This window comes from Strigops habroptila, chromosome 2 (assembly GCF_004027225.2).
Source record: "Strigops habroptila isolate Jane chromosome 2, bStrHab1.2.pri, whole genome shotgun sequence".
NCBI classification, from domain to species: Eukaryota; Metazoa; Chordata; class Aves; order Psittaciformes; family Psittacidae; genus Strigops; species Strigops habroptila.
Genome location: NC_044278.2, coordinates 69,899,169 through 69,920,468, shown reverse-complemented (window position 1 = coordinate 69,920,468; position 21,300 = coordinate 69,899,169). Strand labels below are relative to the sequence as shown.

Below are 21,300 nucleotides of genomic sequence, written 5' to 3'. Positions count from 1 at the left end.
TAAAAGCCCCAAGTGAAAACTTTGTTTATATGCTGTTTGCATTTTAAAATAACTTAAATTTAGTTTGTGGCAAAGAGCTGTATGATCAGTACATGCTTTAAAAAATTGCTTCTTACTGATTAGATCTGACACAGCACAAGGAAACCTCAGAACTGAGGCATACTGAGATGCTGTGTAAAAACAGATGTCTCGTACAGCCCATGTACATTCCCAGCACTGTTTTAGTATCATAATGATGAGGCTTTACAGAAATGCCCTTTGAATATGTATGAGGCAGTTGAAGAACTCTGTTGGCTTCAGAGATTAATGAGGCTGTGCGCCTTTGTAAGATGTTTATTGCATTTTGAACAAGGATAATAATACTACACATGTAAATACATTAGAGATAAAAAGCTTTTGAAACACAAATCTGATTCCCCTAAAATGATCTTGATAAAAATGGGTGGCTAGGGAATAAGGAAGGAATGGGATATCAAACTGTGAGGTAGCCTGTTGTTACCTGGAATAACCTTGCTTCTGAGTAAAGAACATTGATCTAAGAGTTAAATTATGTGTCTGTTAAGAGGGTTTTGGAGATCAGAGATAGAGGGGAAAATCCTGTCACTTGCTGTTAGAGGCTGTGGTTGAGAGTTACCTGGGATTTTCCCCAAAAACTCATACTGATTGTTCATGACTGCAAAGGACTTTGAAGTGGCCTCAGTTAGTGGCCTGATTTTAAAGAACCAGCAAGTAGGCACGATGGTGTTATTTTTGGCAGGTCCAACCTCTGCAGATGGTGGAATGCCTCTTCGGAAACAGGGTTGTGTTCACTGCACAAGTGTTTGCTGATATTGTAGTGTTGGAGGTGTGTAGAGATACAATCTTGACTAATGTGTCCATCTCATCAAAAAGCCTAAATGCAGATCTAATGACAAAGCTAAACTTTACTAGATGTATCTTGTCTTATGGAAAATGATTTTGCTATACAGAATGAAGTATAGCTTTGTGAGCTACTTTTGTGCCTACTTGGAGCATTTGGTTGGCAATATACACGGTTTTTTCTGGTGCTGAACTCCCAGGACAGACATGGCTTGAGTCCCCTTAGATGCCAGGGAGCTGAAGGGCTCAATCTAGGGATTTCAGCTCCTCAGTTTTTGTGGCATTTATTTTCTAACAGCAGATTCAGAAAGTCTTTGAGTGAACTTAATGGTCTTACTCTGGACTTTTTCCTTTCTTGTTTTTGAATTAGTTTAGAATTATTCAGCTTCATCAGAGAGTAGAATCCCTTAAATGAAGTAATGAGAATTAAAGATAGATTAAAGAGAAATGCAGAGGGAACTTGCTTCATACACACATGGAGCAGTACTGCAATGTAGTTCCCTGTCCAGCAGCAAAAAACATAGTAGAAATAGGAAATTTTGAGATACGCAGGCACGTAGTAGTCTTGGTCAAGGGTGGCTGACATTAGTACCACAGCTTCATATTAAAGGAAGTGTTTATTTCATAATAGTCTTACCATTATAAAATAATGCCAGTGTGTGTTTCCTGCTCTGATCTGATAAAATATTGCCTGCCTTTGATGAAGATACATTGCTAGAGCATACCCTCAGCCTAGCATGTTGTGATGTTAATTGCTCAAGCTAAATAATATAAGTTGCATTCTTTTACTCACTATTTATCCTTCTAGCTATTTGTTTTCTGTTCTTGCACAGCTGCTGTTTCTCCAATATCTGTTTGACTGATTTGAACATTTAAATCAAGAAATGGTGTGTATAAACAAGAGTGGTATATGTTTGGTTTTACCGTTTGTGTACAAAAGCTTACTATCTTGCTTTTGGCAGGCAAGGAGAGTAACATGTAAATTAATACACTAATTTGTTACTTTCAGAGATGGTGACATCAAAGTAGTGCAGTTAGTATTTTGACCAGTATGTTATGGTGCCTGCGATGATTGATTTTCTGTCTGCTTACTTAGTTGCTACTCTAGCTGAGCACTTCCTGTCTAGAGACCTACTACCCACTGTAAGAAATGGCTTCTGAATTACACAGGGTGTTTATGGATCAAGCAGCAAACGAATCCAGCCAGCCTCTTTCTGAACTGCAAAACTGCCTTTCCTTCCAAAACAAACTGCTTTGGTTTTCTGGAAGATAGGTCAGGTGCCGAGAACTAACCTGTAGCTGAATCCTGTCTTTTTTGTGGACAAGCATGATTTCTCAAGTGGCTTGAGTTAGAGGAACAGTAAATGATGACTCACCAGCGAGTTATGGTAACTCCGCAGAGGCCAAATAAAATGTATTACATTAATCTAGATGAAGAAGAAGAAATTAAGCACCCAATCACAGATTAATTTAGGACACTAAAAATTTCAATATAGCTGTTGAACTGTACCTTCTCAACAAAATACTCCGCCATCTAAATCCCTGCAATGTTTCCTCGTGCCTTCATATGTCTTCTGCCTAGCTCCAGTTTCTGTACCAGATTTAGCCAAGTATGGGATTCACTGGAAGCCCCTGCCTCTTAGAAAGGTGAAAGCTCCTCTCTGGTTTGGTTAATATGATCAGTCATGAAAGCAAAGCTACCTGGTAAGCTGTCACCATCAATCACTTGCTGCAGGCATCTGATACAGAGCAGCAACTGTCAGTGGGTAAGCATGGGTAACTAACTCTGTAACACGTACTTGATGTTAATAACTTACCAGGTAAGGATAAATAGTTGTCCCTGTGATACTGTACTCATTTGTAGACCAGGATTTGGCCAGCCATTCCTATACCATTGGTTTCATCTATATCTCCATACTTCAGCCTTCACATGAATGGCAGCATGCTGATCAAATATTAAATAAAGGACAGGGGCCTAAAATTAAAAAGAAAAAAAGTAATCTTCATAGTGCTATAAGCTGAATAATTCTCTGATGGTCTGCAGTACTTGTTTGCCTGAAGGCAGTATATTGTGAATGCCTGAGTGAAGAAATTTTATGTCATATATTGCAGCAGGCTGGTTAGAATAAAAATGGTCAGGTGCCATAAGCCAGCTTTGCACAGCAAAGTTTGAGGGGAGATAGGATTAATTAATATTTTAGAAAAAGCTAAAGAATAATGATTACATATGTTAGCATCTTATTAATGATGAATAAATTAAAACTGAAATTGGAAGAAAGATTGTAGCCAGCAGAAGAGGAAAGGTCTGGATTAGCTCAGTGGGAAGGGACAGGAACTTGAAACTGGTTTACAGTGGAGCTGAGCAATTTACAGAATAAATTGTTGGATAGTCTTAGTATTAAAAACTAAGGCTTTTTTTTAGGAGAGGTAGGTGTCTGACTTCTGTCTTCATTTGGTGATTTTAAAGTGGTTGGTTGGTCTCATGTTTTAATGAACCCAAAGTTGCAGTAATTCTGCTGAGATATCCATGGACAGGAGGAACCTTTTCATTTCCCCTCAAGATACACAACTTTAAGTTCTGTCTTGTTTTTTTCCACTTTCTTCCTGCATTCCTGTGAAATATTGGCAGTTAGATCCATGAATATGGGTAACATACCCTAATCCTTTTGCAGGCACCAGGGTGTCCTGCTCATGTGTAGCAAAAGGCTTGGGTGCAATAGATGGTTCCTTTGAGTCCTGGGCTCCATCCGCCAGAGAATCCCAACTATCAAGGGTGGTCATATTCCAGGGATTTAACTGATTTTAAGGAATGTTATTGAGAATGTTTACCATTTTCAGAATAAAGGCTGGCACCTTAAGTGTAATACAGCAGTGTCCAATTAGCCTGTAGGAATGCAGAGCACTGTAGTAATTCAGTAACTTAAATTACAAACACTGTTTACGTGCTGTGTATTATGTGCAGCTGCTTTTATAACTGATATTTTTGGTCGCCAGAAAACCATGTGGTTGTCAATTTGTCAGGTTAATGTTTTTATGAAGAACTTAAATGAAGAAAAAATACAGCACTCCAGTTAGTAAGTGTAGTGAGTCATTCTGAATAAAATAACAGGCTATTTCTGCAAGTTTAGTCCTGCAGAACTTTGAATGACAGCAGCAAGTATTTTTGCAGAAGTAACACTTAGCTTTCTACCCGCTGGTTCATCCATTTCAGAACAATTTTTTCTGTATTTGGCATATATTTACTAATGTTAAAATGCTTTATTTTAATCTGCATTTAATATTCACCCTTCTAAATTTTAAGTAGTGTGTTTCTCTAACAAGAAGTACTTGCCCTGATTCTTTCTTCTCTGCCAGTAGTTTCTACATCTCTGGTGTATTTTTTCCAAGGTTGTTGTTTCTTCAGGTTGTTTTTTTTCTTTCCTGTCAAAACCACTCTCATCACTTCACACTATGTAGAATGTTCCTATCTGGTCTGCTGTGTTTCTTTTTCACTGCAAATGTTGAAATTCAACATGCTCTTCGAAATGAGAATAACACTGTTGTAGAGCCTGCTATTACAGTACACCTTTGGTTTGAAAATGGTGTCCATAGAGAGTATTCAAACTCTAGAATTTAATCTTTCAGGGTTTAGAGTTTTATGTTTTGTTTTAAAATCTTATTTTCTAACCCACGTGACTGAAATGAACTTCCTAAACATGAAGTGGGCATAAACTCAGTTTAAAGTCAGCATGTATTTGTGTTTATTACCCTTCTTTGCATAGGCATCTCAATTTTCTAGTAGAAGTTAATCATGGCACTTGAAAGGATGTTCTTGATATTCTCATAGTATAATCAACAAAGGGCCAGGAGGAAGGTCTCTGGAAAAGGAGAGAAAGTAGAGGAAAGTAGAGGAAAGGCGATTAAAAGGAATGAAAGGAAAAATTAAAAGAGGAGAAGAAAGAAATTAAGGGAAAGAGAGATTGAAGTAGTCCTTCAAAAAGAGTGTTTTGCACTTGTAGACGTTGAATCTGACTATATGTTACCAAACGATTAATTAACATAACTAAAAGAGTTAAGAACCAGTCCTTTTATTTGCAGTATATGGACGGATATTTGTACCTGTCTAGTGAAATACAGGAAAAGAAATCCCACCAGTGATTATGAGCTTCAGGAAGAAGGCTTTGATTATTCACAGACTAATAGGGTGGCTTAGGTTTGACAGGACCTCTGGCGGTCATCTAGTTCAAGATTGGGTTCAAAGCATGTCCAACAAGAACAAGTTACCTGGCGCTGTGTGTCTCTGAGGATGGAGATTCTAGCTCCAGGCAACCTAGTACAGTACTGGACCATCATTACCCCCAGCTGGACTCACTCTTGAATGTCTTTCTTGAAGCAAGGAGCCCAAAAGTAGACAGTGATTCAGGTTCAGGCTCAGAAATACTGAGCAATCACTTCTTTGGGCATGGTGACTATGCCTTTGGTAATGCAGCCGTGTTTAAAATTGAGCTTTCCTGCAAGGGTGAACTGCTGATTAACATTCAAAGGATTCTTCAGCTCCTTGTCTGCAAATTTGTTTTCTAGCCAGTCTGTACTATTGCACAGGGTTATTCCAACCCAGGTGGAAGACTCCACAGTTGCTCTTGTTGAACTGTAAGGTGTCTGTCAGCCCATTTCTCCAGTCCATCAAGGAATATCTGAATGTGGTCCTGCTCCCTCCAATTTGATACCATTCATCAACTTGCTGGAAGTGCACTCTGTGCCATCATCCAGGTCGTTAATAAAGACACAAATAGTGTTGGCTGGAGTGTAGATCCCTGAGGGAAGCTACTAGTAGCTGGCTGCTGCTTGGACTTTGTACTGTTGGTCAGACTACTTTGAGTCTGGCAGTATGGCCACTTTCCCTCAGATCTGCTTATCCAGTCCGTATGTCCCCAGTTTTTATTCAAGGACACAAGAGGAGACTGAGTCAAAGGCCATCCTAAAGTCCAACAGTTACAACATTTGCTGCCTTCCCATTCCTTGCCCACAGTGCCAGAGTCACCCTGGAGAAATCCATACAGGATATTACCGATCACCTTGTCCATCCTGTGGCTGGCAGTGACTTCCAGGAGGTTTGTTCTATAACTTTCCCAGGGACAGAGGTGAGACTTGTAACTACCTGAATCCCCTTCTTGCTTTCCTTGAAGATGGGTGTGTCATTTGCATTTTTCCAGTCATCAGGAACCTGGCCTGACCACCACGATGTTTCAGTAGCAACAGCGCCCTGAGGTACATCCCATCTGGTCCTATTGACTCCTCTATGGCCAGATAGGCTCAAGAGCTTCCTAGCTGTCTTCCTTTATAGCAGTCCCATGGGAAGCTCAGGGACCCAGGAGGCCTGAGGGCAAAACTAACCAGTGAAAACTGAGGTAGAAAAAGCATTGAGTACCTTGGGTTTTTTCATGTCTTTTGTCAGTAGGTCCCTTTTTCCACCGGGCAGTGGGTCCACATTTTCATTAGCCATCCTTTTGTTGTCCCTTACTATGTCACTCATATTCTAGTACTGTTACATAGATAAATAGACGGATCCACATCTCCATATAGATGTTTGAAAACAAGGCATGAGAAATGTATAGAAAATTCTGAAGCCAACAGAAAAGATGAATTGAAATTTTCGAAGTGGAAGTACAGAATTATATAATGAAAGTTGAGGGCAAAAGTTTAAAATTAATTGGAATAAATTTTCACACAGTGAAGTCACCTGCACCAATGAGTTTCACAAAATACTTTGACGGGCGCTAGTTCTGGCATTTTTAAAAAAGATACCTGAATGGATATTTGGGTAGTACCTATTTATACTAGACGTGAAACTTGCCTAAAAACCAAAAAGTGTTGTCTTTGGAGGCATACATCTGAGGTGCCTAGAAACTTACTGGTTTAGGGGAAAAGGTCCATCACTAGGCTTCCTCTAGCTCCTTTAGCTTGTCAGGTACTGAGTGGTGTCAGGCACTGGATTTTGAATTGCACAGATCACTCCCTTGACTGGGGTGGTGCTTTCTGTGGTCTCTGTTGACGTTAATGGTGAATATTAACATTTAAGGAACCTTTCAACATTCTCTGATCTGTTTTTAAAATGCACTTGCAATTATGGGAAATTCCTTTTTGTACTTTCCCATCTTATGATTGAGTGCAGTCTTGCATGTGAAATCTTTGTGTCTGAGTCACTATTTATCACAGGAGGAATAAAACCTGAAAAGCATGCCACAATTTTGGTAGTCCTTCAGGTTGTTTGGTAAGCGTAGAAAGAAATAATTTTAAATTAGTTTTCTAAGAAGGGAAAATATCTTTTTTCTTTGTTTTTTTTCTCTCTTCAGTTATAAAACCTGATTTACTTCAGCGAATATTGTCTACATTGGAAGCACTTCTGATTAATTATTTTTGTCTGTTGCACTCTTATAGCTGTGCCTATTGACTCCCACAACTTAAATAATTTGAGTAAATTTTAAAGATGTTTGTGTATTTATACAGATATATAATGTTTGACATACAAACATTATATTGTTTATGTAGAAAGGATTATGTGCAAAAGTGAGTATTTTTCAGTAGTTCCTGAGTTAGCATTCTCTATACATTCAAGTGCATCTGACTGTTGTTGAACAAATGGTACTAAAAATGTTTCTATAATTAAACTGTATTAAGTTCTCAGACAGGAAGCTTTTCAGCAAGCTGAACTTCAAATATGTAACAAAATGATAACAAAATGCTCTTAAGCCATAGCTTATTAAGTGAGTAAAAATAATACTTGAAAGGGGGTTTTTTTTCATAGCTGTGGGTGTTGCATTTGGCAGTTTTTCAGGAAATGTAAGTCTTAATATTCAGACCATCGTTTCACATAGTATTACTCCTATCAGTAGTTCCTCCAGAAGGGAAATGTATTTTTGAGTGAACACATCAAACTATTTAGGGTCTGGTTTGTGCAGTTTGCAGAATTCCTACTGAGTATAACATCCCTTTGATGTAAAGGCCTGTGGAAACTGCAACTCTTCAAAGTTTTGATAAGCTAGTGAGCAGTAAAAAATTACCCTGTGCAGCATCCCACGCCTGTTGGACGCAAGACAGCACAGAACCACAAGCAAGGATTCAGCTGAGGGAGACATGCACTTTGCTGGTAGCCGCCCCTGCCTGCAGCTTGCTGCCTGGAGGTCACCACCACCACAGCTCCACCAGTGGAGCAGGTTGTGTCTACCCAAAGTGACCTTTTTTCCTTTACCTTCTCCATCCTAGGAAGTATATTTTTTTCTAGAATCTCTCATGTCCATGCCTTTGCTATTGGTTCTGCTGTGGCCTTTCTTGTCATCTTTAGTACATGGGTTAATTTTCTGGGTGTTTGGTCCGGAGGAACGCAGGCTTTGTATCTGAGTACATAGATGAAATGCACTAGTTTATGTTCACAACTTCAACCTACCTATCTGGTCATTTTAAAAGGTGCTTGAGTCATAAATTCGCTGAAACTGCTTCCAGTGATGGTTTAGAAACTTGATATGCATCTTGTGCTGTGATTAAAGTGAGGACCTTGAAGAAGTTATTTGTAGGGCCATAGGCAAAGGGAAGTTAAATCAAACTGTTGATATTCCCATCTTACAGACTGCAGTCTATTGGGAATCCTCTAACACCTTAAGCCTGGGTAAATAATAGGAGCTTAACATCATAGTTGGAGTGATTTCTGTAACCTTTTGGCCAAGGTATAATCCTTACCATTTGTACATTTGAATCCAAGAGGTTTTGTCTGATGCAGGAGACCACTGATGTTCTTTTTGTGTGCTGTAATTTATAGAAACAGTTTGCTACTAGACTAAATTTGTTGCCTTCTCTGCTGCCTCCAGTTGTAAACATTTGGAAATAAGATAATTTTTGTCACCTGTTCTTCTTATTTGCTAATAAATCTATTGTTCTGAATGCTGCAGGTTATCTAATCATTGGTTCCCAAGGAAGACCTTTTTTTTTGCAAGGTGGTGTTACATTTTGATTGTTAAGCACTTAGGATTAATTACTTTTGATTGCTTTACACTACTTTTGCTGGTATCATTCTTATTAACCATCTGTATCTTTCTTTTTGCAGCTTGGGTCCCGTATTTGCACTGTTTGTACCATTTTATTCCTCCATTCCAAGAGTGCAGGTAACACAAGCGTTAGGCTACTTTTCCATCACAAACAAGACACTGGTCTACATACTGGGTTTACAGGTATGGTGTGTACTTGCTTATTGTTATTTTAATGGATTACCAATGTAGTAGTTAGTATTTTTGTGTGTTCCTCTCTGAATTTTGATGCTTCCACATGTATGATTCCACATATGTTTAGCTAATGACTGTCTCATCAACTGAAATATTGAAGAACATGTGTTGCATTTCAACATACTGAAGTGGTGGACAGTTCTTCCATTGCCTTCTTTCTTGATTGTCTTGTGTACGAAAATATTATAGACAGTTCTACAATTATTTTTTGGGGGGGGCAAAAAAATTAACTAGATGAAAATAGATGAAAACAGAACCTCATGCTAAAGCTTATGTATCTTTCACCTTTCTAATTTGCTTATGTTCTTGCTTATATTCATAATGTTGTTTATTTTCCTCTTCTCTGAGGAAACAAACAAAGCTATAGAATACAGTAAAACTGTCAGTAAATAATAAAGGCTTTGGCTGAATTCCACTTTTATATAAATTGATATTATTTGTATATCAATCATTACCATGTGACAGGTAATTTATAATAGTGTAACATAGAGCATAGCAATATCATGTAGTATTATGTTAAATATGGGTGGAAAAATATAGGTACTTGGTACAGAAGGGCAATAGTTGTTCAAAAAAAACCCAATGAAAAAAACCCCAGCAGCCTAGAAATGAATGGACACTCATGTCACAACCTGAATTATCAAACAGGAGATGTGCGAACTTATGAGAAAGTATACTCATTTTTATAGATTCCAGGGACTTAGAAATAGCTGTAGCAGTAGCAACAGAAAGCACCATAGTTACGTGAAGTCTGGTAGAGAGTATTTTAGAATGAATGGTCAGTTTCAGAATATTGAGTCATGCTCCATATGTACATTTCATTCATCCCTCTTGCTTTTCAGCGTTTGGATTCCTTCCGTTTCTGTGCCAGCACCTTATTTTCTTGGTCTTTAAGAAATCTTGTTTCCTCTCTTCCAAACACATCAATACCACTATTATTTCAGTCTTTGGGAAAGCCATGATACCGTCTGAGCTCTTCTCCATCATTTCCTTTGCCATTTGCTTTCATACGCACATCACCTCCAACACAAGTCACGTTTACCTGCTGCATACACAACAGTTGCTGCCATCACACAGAGACTGGAGGAAAAATCATTTGCCTTCTCCTCATTTGTAAACTGTGCCCTAATCTCAAGTCATTCTTTCCGTAGTCAGAAGTCTAGAGGGAAGCTGTTCTCATGATTCAATTGGCATCATGCAGAAGTATTTTAGTAACCAGTATAAGTGTAATTTTCAGCCCATTTTTCCAGTTGGTAGTAACCTTCTCCAGGTGATTAATCACATACTTTACTAGAAACAATGGGCTGCCCTGTTGGCTTATCAGGATTCACTCCAGCTTATTTCTGTGATTTCATGTTGACAAATATGCCACTGGGTGAGAACTTTATTTCTTTAATTTTGATGCTCATGCTTAGTTTCACCATAACAGCACATCTGAGAGCTTCACTTGCACTGTCTGCCCTGCTTGGAACTCTTCTCCTGTTGCTGCTGAGTCATTTCCTTTGCTTCAGTCTATCTTTCAGACTTGTTTTTCTGTGCAGCCTATAACTGACATCCTGTTATACTTAGTATGCTATATGAACATAAAATGTATTGTTCTGTAGAAGGAGAACAATTGTTGGATCCCTGTGTTTTTTTCCACTTCTGCTACTTCTGGAATACGTCCTTTTTTAATGTTAAACTGAATTTTCACCAAGATAAATGTCTTTGACTTCTTGCATTCTCATGATAAGTACATAGCCTGTATAATATTGCAACATAGTAGTTCTTTGTAAAATCAAAATTTTAAATCACTGCTCTTGTCTTCTAGCTCTTAACGTCTGGTTCCTATATCTGGATTTTAGCCTTAAGTGGATTGGTAAGTTTCGCTGTTTTAAAAATCATGAGTTGCTTAAAACACTCTGCCATGTTTACAATCAGTGCAGTATATTTGGACTCAAAAAGAACAGAAATTACTGAGTAATGTTTTTTATTTGTGATGGTAAGTAGAAAGTTTTTGTGTTTAGCTTCCAGAGGTGTAAAGCACTGTCTGGCTGGTGATAAACTGACAGACAAACAAATGAGCTGGTTAATATTTGCAGGGTGCCACTGCTTTCTGACCCCCAAAAATTAATTTTACTGCCATGGATATAGCTTGAGACCCACAAATATACATGAGATTATTGAGGAAATGGTAGAAATGTTTACCCTATTGTCTATTTTTTTTTTTTTTCCAATTCTCCACAGGTCTTAAGCTTTTATTCCCAAAAGCAGCTTTTAACAACTATGCTGTGAGGATTTTTCATGTTTTGCTGTTCTCCTAGGAGATCTGTAGTATAGCCATTTCTCACTATGATAACAGCAGTCAGGGTGTGAAATCACTTTCTTCACACCAGTCGGATAAAGTTGGTGTGGTCTGTCTTTTTCCTTTCTGACTCTGTTCTTAGTACAGAAGCCAAGAATTCAGATTGTACTGAATCTTCCAGATTATTAGATACTGACAGCTTCTGTTAAAATTTTACAAACTTAGAAATTTGGAGCTCAGACTCTGATTTCTTAGCCCAAAAGGCCGTCTGCTTTCAAACAATGAAAGTGCCACCCCTTCCAAAGAAAAGTTAATGCAATCTTAAGAAGGACTTAAATTGTGCCCATGCTATTTAGAACCTACCAGTTTGAATCTGCAGTGAGCTCAGAATGAAAATGCCTGTGGATGCTTCACGTATTGCTGCTATAACTCAGTAGTTTGCTCTCTTACCACTTACATTGACTGTTCCAAAATATTCTGTGAGCTCTCAGTATAGCTAACAGGACTAGCTATAACAGGAGTGACAGGAGTGACAAAGCAGTAAATAGTGAAGTCTGCTCAGCAGTTTGGTCTGACCATGAATATCAGTGAAAACAGTGCAGCTAACAAACCAAAATTTTTCTCTTGTGGATATCAGCCCAAGCCTCTGTGCCTGCCTAAGGATCTGTGACTTCCTCCGAACACAGTACCCTTCCTGTTACTCTTCTGACTCTTTTAATAGCCCTTCCTTTTGAACAGGTGTTCATTAGAGAGGAAAGGAAAGAAAAGAAAAGAAAAGGCATTTTAACTCCTTCTTTCCTGGTGGCACGCACTGTATGTGTACTTTGTTATACAGACTGTTAAAGAATGGCCCAAATACTTTTTTCATAATATATTATGCAGTTCCTATCTTAATACCCTTTTAATGTACAGTTTTATTCAGCTGTATAATGCAACTTTCTTAGGATTCTTTTTCACGAATGACCTATTTTTTAATTGCAGATCGATAGTATGCTTTACATTGGTATAAGTCCATAGGAATAAATAGAGCTTTCTCTATCATTTGAAGTTTTCATATTGCTTCAGTCAGCATGAGTTAAGTCATCATCAGAGACTTAATTCATGACAAATTTGTCACAAATCAAACACAATGTGCTTTCAGTCTCATTTTTTTTTCTGCAGTAAGAGCTACACTTTACAGTTTTATAACTGCTACAATGTAGAAAGAAGTTCATGTTAACAATTTCAGCCATTTTTTACACAGCATATCTGTCAGACTTCTGTGAATAAGAAGTCTCTTTTCCTTCTCTGTTAGAAATCATAATTTGTCATCTTTTGAGAAAACCTGGTAAAGGAGTAAAGTTTCACAGTATATTAAATAATCTGAAGAGGGATATGAAACACTATAAAGGCACCTTGTAGCACTACAAGTGTAGGTACTTGATAACATATAGATCATAGAATGGTTTGGGTTGGAAAGGGCCTTTAAAGACCATCTAGTCCAGCCCCTTGCATGCCATGAGCTGGGGCTTCCCCAGCTACACCAGCTTGCTCAGAGCCCAGGCCAGCCTGACCCTGAATCTTCCCAGGGATGGAGCATTCACCACCTCCTTGGGCAACCTGTTCCAGTGTCTCACCACCCTCATAGTAAAACATTTCTTCCCCATATATATTTTTATATATGTATACGTACAATTACAGAAATACATAGATTGTCAAATCAATGTTAAATCATTCCGATAGCCTATATATTTTTGTAATTCTTACTGCTCTTGACATTTTCTAACATACTATATCTTTTTGGAATGAAATTCACATGTATTTGTACAAAAAGACTGAGTAAATTCATGAACACAAAGTCAGCTCGTTCATTGCCTGTTAGACATTCCACTGTCTGTATTTTTAGCTCTAAATATCACTTAGACATGCATATGACTGTATATGATGCTGTTCTGCAATTTAGCTTTTGTTGCACTTCTGCTTATGTGGAGTATTAAAATGGGTGGTGCCGGCACGATGTTTGGGTTGTTGTCAGTTTCCACTTTCTCTTCACTGTGTTCTGAGTTTAGGTTTATTTAAATTATTGCAATTCATATTTTAACATGTAATGAACACTCTTAGACTAAATGGGATCTGGGATCTGACTTTCCAGGTACAAGATGTGGCACTGAGGCTGATTTCCTTCTTCATCCTTGCTAATGCTGTTAGACTTCCCTGTGTATTCCAGGCAGGGTGTAGAGCAACTGGGAATTGTACTGCCTTGAGTTTCTTGTTTTCAAGTTATCTCTAATTTTGAATCAACATAGGAATACAGTCTTAAAGGCAGCTTCTTTACTCTTTACATGAAACCAGAGCACCTCTCAATTATTTGGGATGTCAGTATGGGCCTGGTAATTTCAGTTGCTGGTGTGTTGTGTAAAACATGCTGTTTAAATACATGATGCTCATTTACAAAAAAGGGAGAATTGAACAAGTAGACTGTAAAGAAATTCACAAATCTGATGTCGTCAGTAACCTGTGATGTTGTTGCTCTCCTAATTTATAAAACTAATTTAGTTTCTTGTGTTCTGCCGAGAATATACGATACTTGGTACATACAGTCCAGATTTAGTTTTATGGTAGGGTGGGTTTTATGTCCTAAAATTAAGAAACTTCATATTAGAGATGCAGATATATCATGAAAGTCACACAACCTATTTCCATTTGACTAATGTAGTTACATCCACAAACATGTCCTGCTATGCATCCTTCATCTGCCAGTTAGTCTGGACATCCTCCAGTCATCCACGTTTAGCCTTATGCAGATCTTTAGTCAGTGTCAAAGTACAATATTCTTTGAATTATTTTTAATTCTGTAATTATAAATGGTGATTCAGGTAAGTCTACTTACATCTAGTTAAATGTCTTGTGGTAGTGCTTTGGTGACACAGAATAAAGTCAGTCTAATACTATTGAGTTTGAATAATTTTTAAAGATATATGAAAGTTATATATTAATTGGTTTTTATGCTGTTGATTTGTAGCCAAGCAATATTCAAATTGGAGTTCAGGATAGATAAAAGATAATTATTTGCAGTAAGTGAAATCTCATTTTTAATTCCTTCTTTTCAATTTGGAATTACGAAAAGTGATAGTGAAGACAAAACTTATTGAAAGTATGAAATTTAAATGAAACAGTATTAAGAAATAATGAAATGATGTGTTACTGTTTGGACTATTGTGTAAACTAAAATCTAGTGCACTCACAATAACATTAATAGCATTTAAAAAAACCTCTCATTGCTATTTTTCATCTTGAGCTTGTTTTCACCCAAATGCCTGGTTACAGGCTACTTCACAGTCATTTCTGACTTGAAAAAATGGCACAAAATGGGGTATCCCTAACAGTTTCTTTTAAACTTTAAATAGTTTTATAAGTACATTGAAGCCTATTTATTTATTGCCTATTTATTCATTGCCTATTTATTTATTTAAGTCTAGTTTTGTGGGAACATTTGATAATCACAGGGGAACATGTTATCATTTTTAGTAGCAAGAAAAGAATTTTTAGGAAACTGTAAACAAATCTGAGAACATAGATTGTTTAAAGGTTTCCTGCTAGTGTCTTGTCTTTAAGTGTAACTGGTATTTGAACCTTTGTGTTTAAATTCAGTGTGCCAAGTTGGAGCTGGATCTGCTACTTGCTGTTAACTAAGGCTGAGCATATACACCAGTGGTGCAGTGGGCTGAAATGTCATTTTCAGCTGATTACGCAGCATCTTTGACCACACCATCAAGAAATCCCATTAAACACCCCATGGGTTTTGTTCTCAAGATACACTGGGCTGCTCTGTATAGTCATCTTCATGGCCCCATGCTGGACTTGCTCCAGCAAGTCCATGTCCTTCCTGTGCTGGGGAGTGCAGAACTGGATCCAGTACTCCGGGTACAGCCTTGCCAATGCTGAGACAGATGGAAGAATTACTTCCCTCGTCCTGCTGGCAGCACAGGAAGCTCAGCACGTAGGTTGTAAAGTGCATAGCTTGAAATAAGAAATGGAAAAGCAACAGAATAACAGAGATTAGGGAATGAAAAAGCAGCACTGTCTGTCTGTCTCTTAACCTTAGGGCAGGTGCAGATACCCCTATGTAAGCTAACTAAGCCTAGTTAGTTTGGCTGTATCCCACCCAAACGTAATGTATTTTCATGTGGGCAATGGTCAATATTCAGTTGGGTGACTGTAGGTGACTTAATTTGAGATGAGTTGTCTCTACATTCTACTGACTGTATTGACTTAACCCCATTTGTTGTGGATGCTTAGACACCTTTTTCGTGTCTAGATGGCTACATGTAAACACATTACAATTAAGCTGACATTTACTCTTGCATCAGTTAAAGCATCTGAGGAGGAAAGTGGTTAATCCATCTGGCATAGAGGGAATGTTATTTGGGGTTAAGGGAGATGCAGATATTTCCAATTCTGGAAGAAGGAAAAAGTAGTGTGAAAGGAGGAGAGAGGGTAATAATGTGTCATAAGATACTTTTTCTTTTCTGTCTATGGCTTCCAAGATACTGTAGATAAATGGATTTTAGTTTCCCGTTTGTATTCCACAAGTTTTCAGTTTCTCCCTCAGCTCTGAGGAAAGGTTCTGTGTCCAAAATGTGGTCTACCTTGTCCACTGTGCCAACTGGTTCAGTAAAAGGTAGAGAGCTTCTATGAAGTATTTCTAGCCTGTACATGTACACCATCATGGTTGCATTGTTACTATTGTTTAGAGAGGGAATCTGTGAGAGTAATTCAGCTGTGTCTGTACTTTGGACATAATCTTCCATAGGATGAGTCACATCTTAACAGTGCCTGTTTCTTGCTGTTGACTCTGAAACCAAATTTAAACAACCAGCTCATAAGTAGGCTTTTAAATCACAGACATGTATATTGGGGCAGGTAAATCCAATCATTATCTTTTACGTAAAGAGGTTTAGTTAACAGTGTAATGACAATCACCTGCAGAACTCTAGCAGAGACCTGAGGGAACCTATCCTTAGGTCACAAGTACAACTTAAGAAGAGATGTACTGTGCTGAAATGGCAGTACAGTCATGCTTGCACATACACAAAGAATGCTTGAGATCTGATAAGGGTTGCACCTGACCAATGAAGATAGCAATGATGGACCCTGAAGGAAAAAAAATTCAAGGTATCTGGGAAATTTATGAGCCCTGTCAACTTGGGAGGAAATAGAAGATAATTAGTGTATCATAATTATAATCTTATTTTTCTGTCAAGCTAACTAATACAAAAGGGTGTTTATATTCTTGGTAACTGTTTCCGCAAAGGAAACTCAGGCATAACAATCTGTTGTGTTATATTGCAGGTTATAACTAGAAGTTGAAAATAACACGTGTAATGGTTTTATTTGGTGGGTGGTTTTCGCACATTCTCTCTTGATTTGAGAAATGTGTTTCTCTAATCAAGGTAAATACAGAATCTAGGCACATTTTAACCCCTTGTTTTGATTCTAGTTTTGTAGCATTCAGAACATACTAAAGATAAAGCAGATAAAATAGGTATAAAAATGTCACTTCATCTTAAGAATACTGCTCTTTGCTTTCAATTTGTTGCTATTTGAAAAATAACAGTCTTGAATACATGTGATAAATATGTTTAAATTATTCAAAACAAATTGAATATTTGCGGTCAAGTTCAAACCATTAGGCAAAAGAATATTCAACATCACTGTCTACACTGATCTGTCTACTGTTTTTCCCATTTGATTTCCTTTTTTAGCTTTAATTGAGTACAGTGATTTTAGATATCTCAGTAAGGGAGCATATATATCTTTGTCATGTAAAATACTGGAGAGCTTCCATGTTTGGGTTACCTAATGTAAAAGAGAAACTACAGCAGCTTCCTTTTTCTAAAATGTGTACAACTTCAGAGGGACATGAGGGAAGGTGATGGAATTTTTGGCTTCGTACAGGGGCGGGAAGAGGTTAGGAAACTTCATGTGAAGGACCAGTAGTAAGCCATGATGTTAAGAAATTGAAAAAAATGCAAGCACACTTTTTCTGCCCTGTGCCAATTTCCAGCATACTCCATCTGCTTAGGATTGTGCCTCATACAATATGGTGGATGAGGTTGTAGTTATGACAACTAAATGCATTTTGTGTTGCCAGCCAAATATTATCCATTCTGACAATGTCATCAACTGAAACATCTTTCTGTGGTAACTCTTTAGAGCCTAAAATACTCTGGAGGTTCATCCATATGGGGAAATAGCCCTTTAATCTGCTTGATGTACAGTGCTGAATTGGGATATCATGAGATCATTTTATCTTCATTGAATAAACAAAGTTTGTTTACTTTCTTAAACACTAGAAATTCACTACATGTCTGTAAAAAAAAAAAAGGTGTAAAAAGTGATGTTATACTTTGTCAAAGCTTGGGGTTTTTTTAAATTATATATTAAGTTCTGCATATGAACCAACTAAAGAGGAAGTTCTTTGGAAAGACTTGACATTAAGATGAATGTATGACACTAAACCAGACTGAATCACGAGATACATTCTAACTACAAATGTCTTCATTCTCGGTTATTGAAAATATGCAAATAGGTATCTCTTCCTCACTAGATGAAACTTCTTGAAAATCTGTTATAACTGAGCACAGCATTTAAAGTTTCATATACTTCCATCTAATAATTTTATAATTGAAGTAGTAAATCAAGGGAGAGAGAGAGGAAGAGGAGTGGCACTGAAGTCCTAAACGGTGTGGGGTTGGAACTAGATGATCTTAAGGTCCTTTCCAACCCTAACTATTCTATGATTCTATGTGGTGATAAGAAGGTGGATTGCCAGTGTACACTTGGTGCTTTTCACCACTGAGTCTGTCCTTCCATCTGTTTATACTTACGAAGTATTGCTGTCTCACATGATTTTTCTGAACAATTACTGGTCCAAAGTAAGTTTCTTGGCAGTTATATGTAGAAGATATGCTTCTGCTAGTGCCGTAGTTTTGTCTTGTTCTGTCACCAGGTGTTTTTATTTTAGATTTTACTGTGAACTTTATATTGTCAGACTTCTCGACTTCCTGCTCTGTGAGGACGGAAGTCCACATGTTTGCGTTATGCAATGAGTTTCTGTCTAAGGCAGGACAAGGAGGGGCCAATACACTAGTGTGCTGTGGAGGAGCAGCAAGGAGAGAGAAGATAACTCACTGCAACTGGTACTTTGGCTGTAGACCAGGCATGCTACTCCAATGAGCTCAGTAGAGCTACAAAGGCAAATGGGAGCCATGTGTATGAGCCTTACATGCCGTGCTAAGCACCGTTCTTCATTTTAGCAATGTCCATAAACTTCTAGCCTTATAAAGTCTTTTCTTCTGATCAAATACTCTGGAATTACTTGCTCTCTACAACTACAACTACCTGAAAGGAGGTTGTAACAAGGTGGGTGTCTTGTCCAAATAGGACAAGAGGCAGTGGCCTCAAGTTGTGCCAGGGGAGGTTAAGTTTGGAAACTAGGAAAAATTTCTTCCCCAAAAGGCTTATCAAGCACTGGAGCAGGCTGCCCAGGGAAGCAGTGGAGTCACCATCCCTGGAGATATTTAGAAGATGTGTAGATGTGGGGCTTAGGGACATGGTTTAGTGGTTATGTTAACAGTTGGACTTGATGATCTTAAGGGTCTTTTCCAACCTACATGATTCTATGATTCTATGACTAGCTGTCTCTACTTAGACAAATCTGAGAAAAATTTTACTGATGCAGCTATTAGTGAGTGGTTGCAGTGCACTTCCCCTTCTGAGACAAACAAGTCCCAAAGTACTGACACTGAGGACATGCTGCTGCTATCTGTTGTATTTTCTAGCTTGAGTTGATAAGAGACTGATACTGTTTGTGGTTAGTGTGTTCAGACACGTGTCAAGATTTGTCATACATTCAGGGAGATGTAGATTTTTCTATCACCACTTGCTTTGTTTTGTTCTTGTGACTTTTTGAACTCATTCAAGATTTAAGGTGCCTTGAAAACATTAGACCTCAACAATGGATGGTAGGTGATAAGAGTGAGCAGAGAACAGTAGCTGGGAGGTACATTTGGAAGAAGTGAGAGAGTGCTGGTGTGATGTTGGACAAAGTATTTTGGTTTTGTAACAAGCAGTTTTCCCTGCCTGGTTACACCTATGCAACCAGGAATGCAGAATGCTGAGACCAACGGGGAGACCTCGCTCCACAGCCTAACGATACGATATGGGAGGAAGGAAGATAATTTGTCAGTTCTGGTGCTGCTTGTGCATTTTGTGTCTAAGAAATCATCAGATTAAACATATACGTGGTATTTGCAACCTGGTTCAGCAATGCTTGCTTCCAAAAAAGTGATTTTCCTCATATGGTAGCCCTACTAGCTAGGTTTTCATGAGTGAGGAGCCTATCTACATAACTCTCTTGGAACCAGCTGGTTAGCTTCCAAGGGACCTTCTTGCTAGGTAGATACCTCAAGTACTACATACCAAAAGTAGATGAATGGCAGAAGTGATACGAATTTTCCTCCGCTTACTCTTTGGCAATTTAATCCTTAGTTTCCAGTTGATGTGCACAAGTTTTTGTCATGGGCTTACAGTCATCTGGAACAGTTTCACTAGAACTTAGGAAAGAATTTCCGAGGTCACAAAGTGGCTTCTGTTCCAGTGCCCTGTCATTCTGGAATCCAGTCAGGACCTTGCTTTGAGTACAGAAAATTTTTGTTAAAGGCTGATGCCAAATTTTATGGCCTTCCTTTTATCCCATCCTATCTACCTCCTTCCTCATAGCACAAAAAGATTGAGGGGGTTAAGGGCAGTTTAAAACTGTTCTCTCTCATTTTAGAATGGTAGGCTGTGTTTGGTCTTACACCTTTATGACTTAGAGCAGTCATAAAATGAAAGTAGAATAAAATGAAATTAGTGTTTGCCAAAGCAGAATGTATTTTTCCTAGAAGTCTAATTATATCACTGGATAATTAACAATAACCTTGTAAATAATCTGAAAACTATCCCCCTCCCAAAGAATGTCCTCTTCCCAAAGAAAATGCAGTTTTCCTACACTGGCTTCCTTTGTATATACAGCAATGCATTTGGTATGTTTATACAAAAGTGAGATAAAAATACATATCCCCCAATAAGCAGCCCAGATGTAGAGTTTCTACATTTGTTCTAGCATAATTGCATTGCTTAGGTATGTTTATGGATTTGGGGGAGGTTCATATCTCTTCCTGTTCATTCATCTCTGTTGTCATAGTATAATTCTTGTGGCATAACGGACAATAAATAGTCACAAGTACTGAAATGTGGCATAAAGCAGAATGCAGAGAGTTTGTGCAAAATCTGTGGCCTTCCTGCTGGACCACTTTGGGCTCAAGTGCTAGGGCTTTGTAGTGGGATTTAAAATGATGGCTGAGTGATGACTGCACATCATTTATGGGCCACATGGATCTCTGTTGCTTCTTTTGAATCAGATAAAATCAAGCCCCAAGGCAAGCATGAGTGTGAATGCGGGGAATGGGTATTTTTTTTTTATAGGTGGGAGAAAGGCATCACAAAACCTGGCTTTTTCAATGTCATTTTTTAATGAACTGGGGTTTGAATATTTTTTTATTCTCCTAGAAGGTAGATGGGATCCTTTTGGAAAAAGTCTGCACGTCCTCTTAGATTTAACTTCAAATCTGCTGGTTTGGTTTTGTTCTTACTAGAAGGGGACACTTGGGTGGTGAGGGCAGCAGCCATAACGTCAGCTTTTAAAGAAGTGTTTACAGTGCTTCAGCATCCTCAAGGGCAGCCTTAACCCTCTCAGGTCAGCATGCAGCATACCCTGACCAGTTCCTTTACTAGAAATGAAAATTTTGTTTGAATTTTGACCTTTGTGAGAAAGGGTTGCTAGGTTTGGGCTAGAATTCTGAAACAAACAAAAAAACCCCA

The 21,300-nt window shown here is 38.1% G+C and overlaps 1 protein-coding gene across 1 annotated transcript in view; it reads left to right on the top strand.

The window, feature by feature from the left end:
- The window catches only part of UBAC2 (UBA domain containing 2), a 93,611-nt gene that overhangs the window by 49,775 nt on the left and 22,536 nt on the right, over nucleotides 1–21,300 (top strand). The window contains exons 5-6 of the mRNA XM_030476410.1: nucleotides 8,936–9,059; nucleotides 10,921–10,968. Of these exons, the coding sequence (XP_030332270.1) occupies nucleotides 8,936–9,059; nucleotides 10,921–10,968 (172 nt within the window). The remainder of the gene's footprint in view (nucleotides 1–8,935; nucleotides 9,060–10,920; nucleotides 10,969–21,300) is intronic.